This window comes from Dermacentor variabilis, chromosome 9 (assembly GCF_050947875.1).
Source record: "Dermacentor variabilis isolate Ectoservices chromosome 9, ASM5094787v1, whole genome shotgun sequence".
Classification (NCBI taxonomy): domain Eukaryota; kingdom Metazoa; phylum Arthropoda; class Arachnida; order Ixodida; family Ixodidae; genus Dermacentor; species Dermacentor variabilis.
The window spans coordinates 136,097,466-136,111,765 of NC_134576.1; the positions used below are offsets into that span (position 1 = coordinate 136,097,466).

The 14,300-nt window shown below is 46.3% G+C and overlaps 1 protein-coding gene across 1 annotated transcript; it reads right to left on the bottom strand.

Annotated features, from left to right (window-relative positions):
• Positions 1–54: 54 nt before the first annotated feature.
• LOC142558556 (uncharacterized) lies at positions 55–12,787 on the bottom strand. The gene is made up of 8 exons (XM_075670689.1): positions 12,673–12,787; positions 11,509–11,930; positions 8,958–9,209; positions 6,653–6,956; positions 4,322–4,570; positions 820–1,008; positions 168–352; positions 55–111 (listed from the first exon to the last, which is right to left on the bottom strand). Exons 1-8 carry the CDS (start codon positions 12,680–12,682, stop codon positions 55–57), a joined length of 1,668 nt encoding a protein of 555 aa, XP_075526804.1. The 5' UTR covers positions 12,683–12,787.
• Between the last annotated feature and the right edge of the window lie 1,513 nt (positions 12,788–14,300).

The following is a 14,300-nucleotide window of genomic DNA, read 5'->3' on the forward strand; positions in this document are numbered from 1 at the left end:
GGGCACCTTTTGTAGCTTCGTGATACGCTGTAACGGAGGACAATTTTTCCCCTTTCATAAGGATTCATCCACCTTGGGTAAATCTACATAGCTAATTTGCAGGAGTATGCCCTGTGATTGCAAATGTTATGTATCAGCGTAACAGTTAAGTCGCCTCGATTACTCGCCTTGAACGGAAACAGGTACGGTTTCGGTATTCCCGGGCCCTTCGCTAACACGTTGTCGAGGTACCACACGGTGACCACGATGGTACAGTCGGTGAGAATGCCCACGAACAGTATCTCGGCCAATGTCACATTGTCGGGTGTGGCCGCGCGATCGGAGAAGTTCGTCCAGCTGGCGCCATTTTCAACTGGGCATCAAAGACATGCTTATCGGTACTTATAAACGGACATCAAAGACAGATACTGCAGAAAAATATGTAGAATTTGACAATGAACAAGATCCCAAAGTAGTTTTTCGTCACATCTAGTTTGACAACAACAAGATGGCTCGCCTCAGACTAGGATCGTTAACGCATGGACGTGCGAACCATACGTCGACCTCCGTTTCTCGCAACATTCAAGCTTACAAAATCTGTCTTTCAGCTACTTCTGTAAGCTCGGCCATCTTGTTGAGGGCAAGTTATCTGCATGCGAAAGTCTACTTGTTCAATTTCGCATATTGTTTGAATGTTTTAGAAAGGAACGGAGCCCGTTTTCTATCAATCTTAAGTTTGTTCAACAGTGCCCCGGGTAAAATGTTTTCATAGCATCTGCACGGGCACAAGTGATGGTTTGTCGGCGATCAGATTACATGTAACGCCACGCGTAGACCTACCGAATTTCTCGAAGCGCTCGAGCACCCGGAAGCTCCAGTGCAAGCTCATGCCAGGGAATATGGATGTCCAGAGCTTGTGCTTGCGCTGTATGTAATAGTAGCCCTGGCCGCCGGCGTACTCAAGCGTCAGGAAGGGCATGACGCAGCTGAAAGTCCAGTAGAGCATGGCGCCTGCTACGGCCGATTGAGCTGCACGCAGCACGCCAGATGCCGCATTTGCAAAGATTGCCGATGGTCGAAGGCTTTCCGCAAGTAGATGCACTCTAAAAGGCCGCCAGGCAATGCACGAAGTGGCTATTCGCGAGCCAAATCTGCCGCGCCGACAGCGTCAACTGGACGGTTGTCAGCAAGTATCGGGGCAAAGGCCCTTCTCTCAAGTGTGAAATTACCCATGTGGTGCGCTGAAAGGGCTCTCATAGGATGACATAACAGCACATGTATTCTGCAAAGGCGAAAGCTGAGAGGTTTTCTTAACGTTTTAGTACTATTAAAGAAACTCGGTTTCTATATTGTTTTGCCGTCGCACTTCTTAAGGGTAGCACCCGTGTGTACCATGGTAGCGAGGCAAGCAGACGCTGTTGGGCAGTAGTCGCGGCACCTTCTCGTAGGAGCTTCTAAACGGTATGCCAATAATACCGCTATTCAATTTGTACTTCATTTTTCCATTCACGGTGAAATGGCGACAAGGGTTCCGCGAATGTCCATAGCCCACAAGAGTCCTTGATCCTCAGCGCTGCGATACACGGCGTCACAGGGTTAAAACCGCAGAAAACTATAGTGCAGGACATGCTGAGCAGACTTACCACAACGATCCATCCATCCATCCATCCATCCATCCATCCATCCATCCATCCATCCATCCATCCATCCATCCATCCATCCATCCATCCATCCATCCATCCATCCATCCATCCATCCGTCTATCCGTATCTAAATCTGTCTATATCTGTCTATGTCTGTCTATGTCTGTCTATGTCTGTCTATGTCTGTCTATATCTGTCTATGTCTGTCTATACCTGTCTACGTCTGTCTATCTATATCTGTCTATATCTGTGTGTCTATATCTTTCTATGTCTGTCTGTCTGTATCTGTCTATCTATGTCTGTCTGTCTATGTCTGTCTATCTGTCTGTCTGTATATTATGTCTGTCCGTCCGTCCGCTGTCTGTCTGTCTGTCTGTCCGTCCGTCCGTCCGTCCGTCCGTCCGTCCGTCCGTCCGTCCGTCCGTCCGTCCGTCCGTCCGTCCGTCCGTCCGTCCGTCCGTCTGTCTGTCTGTATGTCTATGTCTGTCTATGTCTGTCTGTCTGTCTATTATGTCTATGTCTGTCTGTCTGTCTATATGTCCGTCTGTCCGTCCGTGTGTCTGTCTGTCTGTCTACTATGTCTATGTCTGTCTATGTCTGTCTGTCTGTCTGCCTGTCTGTCTGTCTGTCTGTCTGTCTGTCTGTCTGTCTGTCTGTCTGTCTGTCTATTATGTCTATGTCTGTCTGTCTGTCTGTCTGTCTGTCTGTCTGTCTGTCTGTCTGTCTGTCTGTCTGTCTGTCTGTCTGTCGCCACCGATAATGTCCCAGTGGTTCGAATTTCAACCTGAAGGTAAACTGATTCACCTCTGCCAGGTGAACTCCAAACGATGCTAGAATTGGATTGAATCTGTGGTTATACCACTTCTATAGCGCTCGTTTTTTGGTCTGCATCAGTTCTGTTAACGGGCTCCTATGTGTGACAAATTAAAACGCAAGATAACTGAAATTCGTGAACAATCAGAGCAGACAATATGCTCTATGAAAAGCGTCGGGTCCCTCCGAGGTGATACCATTGCGATGGCTGTACAATAGGCAAAATAGTTTATTTTTTACATTCAACAACAACTTTTTTCATACCAGCATCTTTCTATCTCGCACCAAACTGCCCAGATGATTCCTGTCTGGGAGGAGGTTGCAATATTAGCGATCAATTGCGGCACTGCTAACTTCTAAACACTTTTTTTTTTCATTTCGTTCAGGAAAACATGCAATGCTGCTCGAGGTCATTCACGCAAGACAATCTCACTAGAATGGGAGCCGAGAACTGTTCCAAACTGCAATGAGTGGTTTGTATTATAGTTCTGCTCTTGGCATAAACATAATTTATTATCAGGTGTCACTCTAGACAACATACTCATGCTGCATAAACCTACGATATGTAAACAGCCTCAAATAAAAGGAAACATCACTATCATGATCATTATCATCACCATAAGCCCATTTTATGTCCAGTGAAGGACGAAAGCCTCTCCCTCCGATCTCCAATTACCCCTGTCCTCCGCTAGATTATTTTGCAATTTCATCATCCCACCTAGTTCTCTCCTGTCATCAACTGCGCTTCTTTTCCTTGGCAGCCATTCTGTAACTCTAATGATCCACCGGTTATCTGCCGTAGGGATTACATGGCGTGCAAGCTCTGTGTTTTACTCTTTGTGTCAAGAAGAATAATGGCTATCCCCGTTTGTTTTCTTGTCCACACCGCTCTCTTCCTGTCTTTTAAAGTTAATCCTAACATTTCTTTGTTCCATCACTTTCTGCACGGTCCTTAATTTGTTCTGGAGCTTCTTTGTTGGTCTACCGGTTATCCTCCCTACGCATTACATGGCGTGCCCAGCTCTATGTTTTTCTCTGTGTGCCAACCAGAATATCGGCTATCCCCTTTGCTTCCTGATCCATATCACTTTCTTCCTGTCTCTTAACGGTAATCCTAACATTTTTTGTTCCATCGCTCTTTGCGCGGTCTTTCATTTGTTCTCGAGCTTCTTTGTTAAATTCCCAGTTTCTGCCCCATATGTTAGCACCGGTAGAATGCAATGATTGCACATTTCTCTTTTCAATGGTAAGCGCCCAGTCAGTATTCGTTAATACTTGCCGAATGCGCTTCAACTGATTCTTATTCTTCTGTATATTTCTTTCTCTTGATCAGGTCTCCTGCGAGTAATTGGCCTAGACAAACGTACTCCTGTGCGGACTCTAGAGGCTGACTGATGATCCTGAATTCTTGTTACCTTGCCAGGCTATTGAACATTATATTTGTCTTCTGCATATTACTCTTCAACCTCGCTCTTACACTTTCTCTGTTGAGGTGATCAATCATTTGTTGTAATTTGTCCCAAGTATTGCTGAACAGGACAATGCCATATTCAAACCCAATGTTGCTGAGATATTCGCCGTTGAGCCTCATTCCTAAGCCTTCCCTGTCTAATATCCTGAATGGTTCTTGTAAACAAAAAGAAACACGAGACTTGATAGTTTAACAAACAAGTTGCAACATAAACGTTTATTTTAACAGGTTTAAATCGAGAAATAATAAACTATCTATCGTCCGCGTAAATCTACAGCACAGGGTTGTCATTCAGGTTACGATCGTCGCATATGCAAGGCCTACGCCTGTCAATCGAACACAGGAGACGTTCGCATCGGACCATAAGTCCTTGAAGTCGTCATTCGCAAAACGTGCGTGCTCGCGGCTCACTTACGGCTCGCGAAGAACACGGACAACAATATGGCGTGCATGAGGCACGAACTGCAGAAGCACATGAGTATGGTGAAGAGGAGCAGCGGGTCGCTGAACTGGATGAAGGCGCGCCCCTCCTCGTTGCGCTTGACGCTCAGGAAGAGCATCATGAGCGTCACGATGATGATGTGCATGAAGAAGCCGCTCAGGTAGTGGCTCAGCCAGTACACCCCGTCGCCGAGCCCGACGACACGCAGCATCTCCCTCAAGCCTGTTCCAAGAGCCGCGAAAAGGTTGCAGCCAAGAACAACACCCGCGGGAATCGAAGCATTGCGTCACACGAAGGCATGCGCGACGGCGGAGGCCAGCAAGAAAATTTTCATGCAGGCAACAAATTTACAGGACTTCGGGTCCCCGCTTCAAGAACTAACCAGTTAGAAGTAAAAAGTTCCAAAATAGTAACTTTCATTTTTTCTCATCTCACAACACTAAATATATGAAGCGTAGTAACACTAATGTTTATGGTAGTCAAATGTACAATATTGAGTACCGTATTCTCCGGACTACAGTCCGCAGATTTCACAAGTTTGAAACTTGAAATTCCACTGGGCGTGGACTATGTATGGATGCGGACTGCACATGATTTTTTTTCCTAAGATACGAGACGGCGCTTGAAGATAACGGGGCCATACTGTGCCTGCGAACTTTTGCCATGCTAAATCACGTACCGAAATCTGCTCCGCGATGGTCTCCGCTACGCCCGAGCGATATTTCCAGCTGATTATTCTGGCAACTAGAGATATTGTTTTGGGTGTAAGAAACATGCGCCGTAAAATATGAAACACCGGGGCGACAAGCAACCGAATGTTACATCTTCACGGCGTTGTTTAAACTCGGTGTAATCGACCGTACGAAAGAACAAGGTATTCTGAAGGGAGATGAAGACATCGAGAAGTTGTTCATCGAATCCGACGTGTTGACTTGTTTTCTTCTGGTAGCATCGACACCGAGGAGAGCGTAAAGAACCCAGGCTTATTTTGGTTGACAATAAAGTTTTCGCTTACCTACTATTTACTGGTTGCCGGCAAGCTCAAACACCTATTTCCGTTTAAGCTCGTCCATGCTGACCATAGGCGAAGACTATCTAAGAGTTCTTTTTAAATTATTTTGAACACAAATTCGCCCTGCGGACTATAATCTGGAATATACGGTACACATCTCGTGCTGCACGATAAGTAAATGATTCAATGTAAGACATGCACTATATAGACATTTTTAACAACAAAGTAGGGGATGAACAGGCTCATCTGAAAGCGCCCAGCACAGTTCACTACTTCATTTTATCTTGCAGAAGAATAATATCATTGGCATTTCTTTCCTCATTTGCAGTCTTTCAATCATGCCAGTTGCGAAAACCTCCTGCGGTCCCATGTTTCAATAATCTTGATACAGTCATCGGTGAAAAGTTAGGTCTTTGGTCTATTGTCGCTTCAATTACTCTAAAAGAATAAAATAAATAAACACCTCTTAATAAGAACCCAAGCAAGTCCCTTTGCCCTTAGACGACAAATTTCCGCTCAGTTTTTTTCTTATTCTTTCTTATTTTCTTATTAAATTTCTATTTCAGACAAATTTTAACAGGCACTAGGCGAAGAGACATCCAAGGGAAGTTTCAGTCTGCCATTCATTGGTGGTGAGCCAGATTTAAACCATGGGTACTGTTCCGGATACTGTCAGATTCCGCAATAATGTCGCATTTTGTCATGTTTGACTTTTGAATCGATTAGTGAGGGCGTAGCCGTGCTTTGAGTCAATCAGAGCTGATAAGATGGTGAACAAGAGGTACAGTATGTCCAGATTAGCGCCTATTGTACACACCTGGTGTTTGAACTGGAGTCTAGCAAATGGCATGACTAAATAACTGTAGTTTCTAAATAACACTGCCCTTACGTGCTGCCCAACTCCGGTTCGCAATACTTGACTTCTGATCACTGGCGGATGCAGACAGGGGGGGCGTCGTGCTTGTCGCACTTCAGCGCTGACAAAACTGAGTGTGCAGTAAAAAAAAACTTCCGCTCCCGCCCACCTTGAAGCTTCACTGAACGTTTTGATAAGCGCTGCCTCAACCCCCGTATTCGTACAGGCTACCCTTGATGCTGCCTTGATTACGATAAACAAAGCAGGCACCGATTCCCTTCTTGTTGCTGGGCTGGTTGGGTTCATTCTTGTTCTCGGTGTAGTTGGGCGCGAAACAATATGAAGAATAGGGCAGGAAAGGCGCTCCTTTCTTTATTGTCCCCCATGTTGTTTCGCGTCCAAGTTACGCCAATAAGAAAACACAAGCACCGCTCACCCGTGGATTTCTCGTCTACCAGCCGGGCGACGAACACGGAGAAGGGCACGAGCATCCCGATGCAGAAGCGGGTCAGCACGAGGGCGTAGTTCTTAGTGTCCCGGTACTCGATGTACGAGGGGAACGGGAACCGCTGCAGCTGGACCGGCTCCACGGGGTGCGGGTACTTGAAGCGCTGTGCCTGCATCTCCAGGTGACGTTGCTGCAAAGCCCCGATGATGGGGAGCAGCGTGTTCAGCTCGGGAAGCTCCTCCTCCACCACGGGACCCTCGGGCATCGAGATGAGCCGCTGCGGGTACTGCACCTGCACCGAGCCAGAATTGAAAGAGAAAAAACAAAATGTGCAAAAGCAATGAACGACGATTGTCGCGGTAAGCGAATGGCCAAACGCTTCGAGAAAGCTGCGCTCTTCGTTAACGCGTCTGTTCTGTACTTCGTATCTTGCAAACTTGCGATTTCGTGCGCACTGCGATGGCGCTCGCGTACGCTCAACCCACTTCCAGTATTCTATGTCAGATACCTCCAAAGTGGGTAGGTCCACGTATAATACTGCAAGTAAATACGTGAACGATGGTGGTATCGAACGTCTGCCTTCCAAAGCAGGAGCTTAATGCTCTAACCATTCAGTCACAAGCGCACGCATGCTTCCCTAGGCCCAAAATGGCGCCAGCAGCGCTTTGAAATGTGCGACATGTGCATACGTGCCAGTTTCCCCTCGTGACAGCTAACGCTTTGAGACTGTGTTGAGAGTGCACTGTCTTCGGAATCGGCCCACGGCGAGGAGTACATACAAGGAAAGAAAACTGGCCTGATAAGCCGATGAAATATATGCGCTTGAAATCTATCGTCAACCACGGAGTAGTTCAAAAGGACTGTTGGGCTAGTTGGGCTGACATCTTCAACTGGAAATCTAAGCGCGAATAAATTAGACGAAGACGCATGGAACATACGAAGACAAGCGCCTTCTAGTTAACAAACCGCAGAGTAGCATGACGCTACAAAGGATGCCCACACGGGTTTTTCAAATCAAAGGCTTCCCCCAGACCAGGATGGATGTTTATTCAACTGCGAGGTTGTCCTTTCTGAGAAACCTACATGGGTTTCCTTTGTAGCTTCGTGATACTCTAGTGTAGATGGCATTTCTTTCCTTTCCTGAAATATCCTCCACCTTGCGGATTTAGTCGTGTAAATAATAGGGAACCGGGAGCACGGCCCCCTTCAGTCGAGAGGGGGCTCTGCGCTCCTTTCAATGGTGGAGTTACTGCACAACGTTACCTCTGGGGGAGGCAAATGCGCTTACAGTAGCTCTACTCCTTTGCTACTGAGGCGTACCTTACGTGATAAAAGTAGAAATAGACGGAATGTTACACTAGGCGACTGTGCCTCAACGCTATTACCGATTGTAATCATCACGAGATCGAGGTATAGCTTCGAGTCTGCAACCACTTTTGAACACGAGGAAATATTTCGTGCTCTTTATGTTTTACATCCATCAGCAGTTACCTGTTATGGGCCGATCACGCCGTCTGCCTACCGGCATGGCAGTGACGCCTGGGTTCAGAGCTCGATACATTGACAAGTTGCTAGGCACAAGTGAGCAGGCCACAACGCACCACCTGCTACAAGCTTGTCCTGGTCTATCCACACCGTAAAACGTCTGCCTTACTGGGCTACAAAGTTCATTCACAACATAACATGACGAATCACTTCCAAGAGGGGCCTCTGCCAACCGGAAGGCCATCTAGCGGTTTGGAGCTACAGCTGCCCAGGAATAAAGCGGTCAATCTTAACAGGAAGCACCAGCCTAATATTCAAGAAATGTGCTAAAGGACCATCCAGTATGCTTTAAAAAAAGTTCATTTCACAAATTTTAAGATGCATCCATGTGTTCACCTTTAAAGTACCCTCTATTAGGCTCAATACATTGGTTCCACGCTTCCTTTACTGGAAGCAACTTTAGAAGCCTTCTGTTAGGCGCTACTAGTTACCCGGCTCGTGCCGAAGGTCAACCTAGTGTTCCCGTATATGGCTATACATAGAGTCACTAAGCCTACCTGATTTTCTTTAGTGGAGAGAGTGAGAGTGGTGCGGCTACACCCCATCCCACTATCTTTTGCTCACTCACTTCTCACACACTAGGGACAAAGCTTAGACTAAACTGTTTCTTCTTCTTTCTTTCTAATCTCTTTACCTCTGTCATCGGCGTTTCACTCGGTGCCAAACGTGGGACCCGCCAATGCAGCCACAAGACTTTGTAGAGTGTCGAAAGAATCGGGCAGGCAAAACGCAAAGGGTGACGGCGCACCTGGATGTCGAAGGGCAAGCGTCCCGCGAAGAACGTCACGTGCAGACTGAGAGGCTCGGACTCCGTGTCGTTGCCGACGCCTGTGTAAAACAGGGCCACCTCGCGGGCGGGCAGCGACTTATTGGCCGCCTGGTGCGCCGCCATGAACAGCTGCTTCTCGGTGTCGACGTTGATTACGTGTCGCACACCGAGGTCGGCCATCGCGGTGCGGGTCAGCCAGTCCAGGTACTTGTTGTTCGGCGCGAAGTACACCTGCTCGCGAGAGCACCCGAGCGTTTTCGTGATTTCGTGCCATGCGCAGTGAGCCTACAGTGAAAATCTCTTTTCCGTGAGCGGGTTTGTGTGCAGTCCATAAGCGCAATTACATCTATGCACCGAACCACACGCGCCATCAACTTGCGCCTGGTAGTTTACGTTAGAAATGTCTTTGCTCCGACTGAAAATGGACATCTTTACACCTTTGAATGGTTCTTTCATCTTGGCATCGTGCGCCAACAGCCATGAAGTCATTATCATCATTGCTTATCATCATATTTCGTATCCGCTTCGAAACTAAGGGCCTCCCAGGGATCGTCATTCGTTCATTCATACTCACCACCACCACCACTGTTACCACCATATTTCGTGTCCGATTCCAAACTAACGGCCTTCCAACGATCGTCATTCATTCATTCATTCATTCATTCATTCATTCATTCATTCATTCATTCATTCATTCATTCATTCATTCATGCCTCACAGGCCCCGAAGAGCATTGGGTGAGGAGAGCGCATATCAATAGAAATACAGTACAGAAATAAGAAACCAGAGTAACGGTACTACGGGCGTGGTACTAGGAATACAAAGTTGATTTAAAAAGGCCACAAAATAACCTAATTACGCGAACATTAAAAAACAAAAACGCACAAATGATAAGAAGTGATGACAAAGTGAAACAGTAGTACAAAATAAAACAACATTTAGAGCAACCGAAAGAGTAGTACCACAGAAAACAACATTTAAAACAATAGTAAAACGATAAATGCAGACAGCAGTGGTTTTTGAACTCTCCAGGGTCAGAAAAATAAATTAAGTTGTCAGGAAGATCATTCCAAAGCATAATTGCTTTAAATTGTGCAGATGAATTGAATGCTTGGGTTTTTTCATATATGCGGTTAAAGCAGAGATGATTATGTAAGTGCCGTGAAGATCGAGGAGGCGATTTCAGAGACAAAAATGAAGTGCGGGTATGAACATATTTATGACATAAAAAATTGAAATAGAACGACAATTTTCAAGTATCGGTAAATCATGAAGGTGGGAGACATTGCCGAGGGGAGAAATTGTTGGAAATGAACCGGGCAGCTCTGTTGTTAATGGAATCAAGCATTTCAATTAGGTATTTTTGTGGGGAGAGAAAATATATGTCTGAGACGAATTCCAACTGTGGATGTGCTCGTTTTCGAACGGAGCTAGGCGAGTTTCGCAGGTTTCGGCGTGTGAAACCTAATGTCTCCGATACTTTGTCGCAGATTAATTGAAATGTGACAACACCGTTAAAGACGTGGTGGGAACTGGATTCCGAGATATTTGTAGGACATAGCTTTGCGCGAGAAGGTGTTATCAATACAGTAGTGGAAATAAGAAATATCATGCTAGCGGCTAATTTACATTTAGTAGGGTTCATGATCATTTGCCAGTTCTTTTCACCAATCAACAATAGTGTTAAGATCATTTGAAGGGTCAAATGGTCAGTCTCTGAAGTGATCTTATGGTGAACAACACAGTCCTCCGGAAAGACAAACGGTATGAAATGTTATTGGGAAGGTCGTTAATGTAGATTAGAAAAAGTAAGGGTCCAAGCACGCTTCCCTGTGGTACACCAGAGATTACGTCACACAGTGGCGAGGAAAATCCGTTGACAACTGTGAACTGTTGACGGAATGAGGGACAGTTACGAAGCCAAGATACCTTGAGTTACGCTGACTCCACCTCCTGCCCTGTGAATTTCCCTAATCTCGACACACCATCTAATGTTTTTCTTCCCACAGCACCCGTTCTGTTACCAATAGCAGCCCGCCTGTTATCTACCACACGCATTATACGACCTGCCTTAAAGAGAAAGTATGGAAAAATACGGCACAAGCCTGAAACTCTTACAAAGCGTGGAGCTTTGGAAGGAAGAGTTGTCACCCGCTCTATCGTGGCACGATTCTACAAAAGAAAAGTTGTTCCGGTTTTTTTATAAGTCTGGCATTAACCACGTACGGCAGTCACTCTGCACCATTATCTGAATCACTACTTTGTGCTAGTATTACCAATACTACAACTACAACTGCCATTTCTGCTACGCTGCTGCTACTAACATCTGCTAACTGCTAACTACTAGTACTACAGCTAATAAAAAGCGAGAAAAATGAGGCGATCCGGGATTTCGTTAGTCTAAACTGTATGAAGTTACAAGCATTGAAGCAAGAGAAGGCGTATGGAAAGCGAAATGTTATGTTGATTAAAAAAGGCTGAAATAAACAGGTAGAGGGAAGTACTCCTACAAAAAAAACATACTACGCACTTTCTGCACGTGGGCGACGTCCGTCTGCGTGTTCCAGAAGGTGTCGGTGCGCGTGACCGCGAAAGTGGTGTCGCCTCGTCGCATCAGGGGTTCGCGGACCACAGAGTCCTCCTCAATGCCCATCAGCAAAGTGACCATGAGCGCGATCTCCAACACTGTGGTCGTGTAGTGGCGACAGAGGCGCTTCAGGTAGATGTTCTTCCACAGGATGATGTACAGCTGGCGCGCCCACAGGTACGGCCGGCTCGCGCCGTCGGCGGGGTGGTGTACGGCTCCGGGTGAGGCTCCGGCTGAAGCTCCGGTTGATGCTATGGGTGGGGCTTTGGGTGAGGCTTCCGGCGCGGCTGTGGGTGAGGCTGCCCGTGAAACTCCGGGTGTGGCTTTGGCTGAGGCTCCCGGTGCGGCTCCGGATGAGGCTCTGACTGTGGCGTTACGAATGAGATGTTTGCGCGGCGTTAACTGGTAGGCGTCCGGCGCCCTACTCGAAGCTATAAAGGCATTAAAAGGATTTGTCCTCCATATCAACCCGAATAGCACGCAAGGGGTACTGTCCAAGGATAGTGCCGAGTAACTCGAGGTGTACGCAGTTAACGACAAGGTCACCACGAGATCACCGGAAGCTTATACAGAATGCATCAGGATGCATTAGCATACGACAACGTGTCGCAGCTATTGCATTGGTTTTACTATCGCTTCGCTGACTACTACTAGCTATTACTACTACCCCGACCACTACTACTAGAACTAGCGGTGCTTGTCTTGTCCACTACCATCACCACTTCTTCACTACAGACTGTACGTATTACTATATACGACCTCTGCTACTACTAGCAGCAGTAGCGGTGGCTGGTTCTTCACTACTCCTGACACTGCTAATACGGCTAACTGCACACACTACAATTAATACTGCGGAGTAGATTCTACTAGAACGTTGGTTCTCTACCAATATCAATAGTACTCACATTGTGCTACTACTATACTGCTAACTGTAATTGCTACCGCTATTACTCTTAAAGGGCTATTCAGCCCCGTCAATGCCGACTAGCCCCTCAGCTTCACGTAGGTGTCCGATACACGAGGCGGCGGCGGCGGCTCGCAGTGGTACTTCTAGGACTCCCAATGAACCGGGGAGGCACGTAGACAATACGTCCAAATACTACTCACTCTGGGGCATTTTTCGAGTTCCCTCTAGGGCTTGCGCGGCGAGATCGTGGCGAAGGGCAGTGTCGAACGGTGCCGATCGAGCGTCGGGAACAGGCGTGTTCTTCTTGCTCGTGCCTCGAGAAGCGGCTAGTGGCACGAGAAAGTGCGCGTGAGCTTCTTTCTTCTTTCCGTCGATGATGATGATGATGGAAAACATTATTTATCCCTCTTTAAAGGGAAGGGGGCAACGGAATAAAAGATCGGGGGAGGAACCACTTGAAGTAGGCCTCCTCTATCCTCTCAACCTACTCCAGGATGGCCTCCTGAAGGTCGGGCCTCGATCTGCGCAATGCAGCCTCCCACTGCTCCTCACTAGATATTCGTCGATGCTCGCTCTCAGATTAATGTTGTTCTCCATCACGTCACTGCAAGGGAAAAAATATCTTCGAAGACTCCAGGCTGGAACCTACCCGAACGGAGCACTGCTGCACGCCGTGTATTCCGGGGACCTACGGGTGGGACTGCAAGTTATACTCACCGGACACGCCCAGCACCCTGCGCCGCATTGTGCCGGGGTGCAGGAGTAAACCGGATGTACCGCCGTCACCACCACCACCAGGCGATAACGAGCAGGAAGAAGCGGAACCAGAAGCAGAATTGCAAGACCAGTGGGGGGCTCTATTGGTGATTTAACACCCTAAAAACCAGCTACATTTGGTGAACAGGGCTCGGGTGGCGGTAGGGAGCCATGGCTACCTGGACTGAGCAAGGCCCGCCCACCTTTGGCCTCAAGTCGAACAGGTCTGGTCAATCAATAAAATTAATTTCTCTCTCTCTTTCTGGAGCTACCTCTTTGAAGACTTGGCCTGAACTTAACAGAGGGAAAGACAAATGTTCATTATCAATATATCATAATAATAATAATAATAATAATAATAATAATAATAATAATAATAATAATAATAATAATAATAATAATTATAATCATGAGAAGCAGCATCAGCAGCAGCCTAATTTTATGTCCACTACAGGATGAAGGCCTCTCCCAGCGATCCCCAATCGCCCTTGTCTTGCGCTTGCTGATTGCAACTTGCGCCTGCAAATTTCCAACTTTCTGTAATATATATATATATATATATATATATATATATATATATATATATATATATATATATATATATATATATATATATATATATAGAGAGAGAGAGAGAGAGAGAGAGAGAGAGGCCCCAAACGACAGAATCAGAGGTTATGTTAAGTTTAGGCTTCAATATACATACATACATACATATATATATATATATATATTGAAGCCTAAACTTAACATAACCTCTTATTCTGTCGTTTGGGGCCTCTACTCTGAGGTTGAGCCACAGGGATGTTTGCTCCGCCATGCAGGAATTTCTGTCCGAGTCCAACCGAACGCCCTGTTAAATTTGTATCTCTTTTCATTTTCCTTGTACTTTCCAATGAATAATTATCTATTCGTATTGTTAACATTGTCATAATTATAACATGTAATTTCACCTTCCAACGCAATTTACTGTGTAGCAGTCCTGGAAATATATTTAGCATAACTTCGAATTATCCGTCCATATATTGGCCAATCTTCCATAGTTAGTTGGTCAACAATAACAACTCCATAG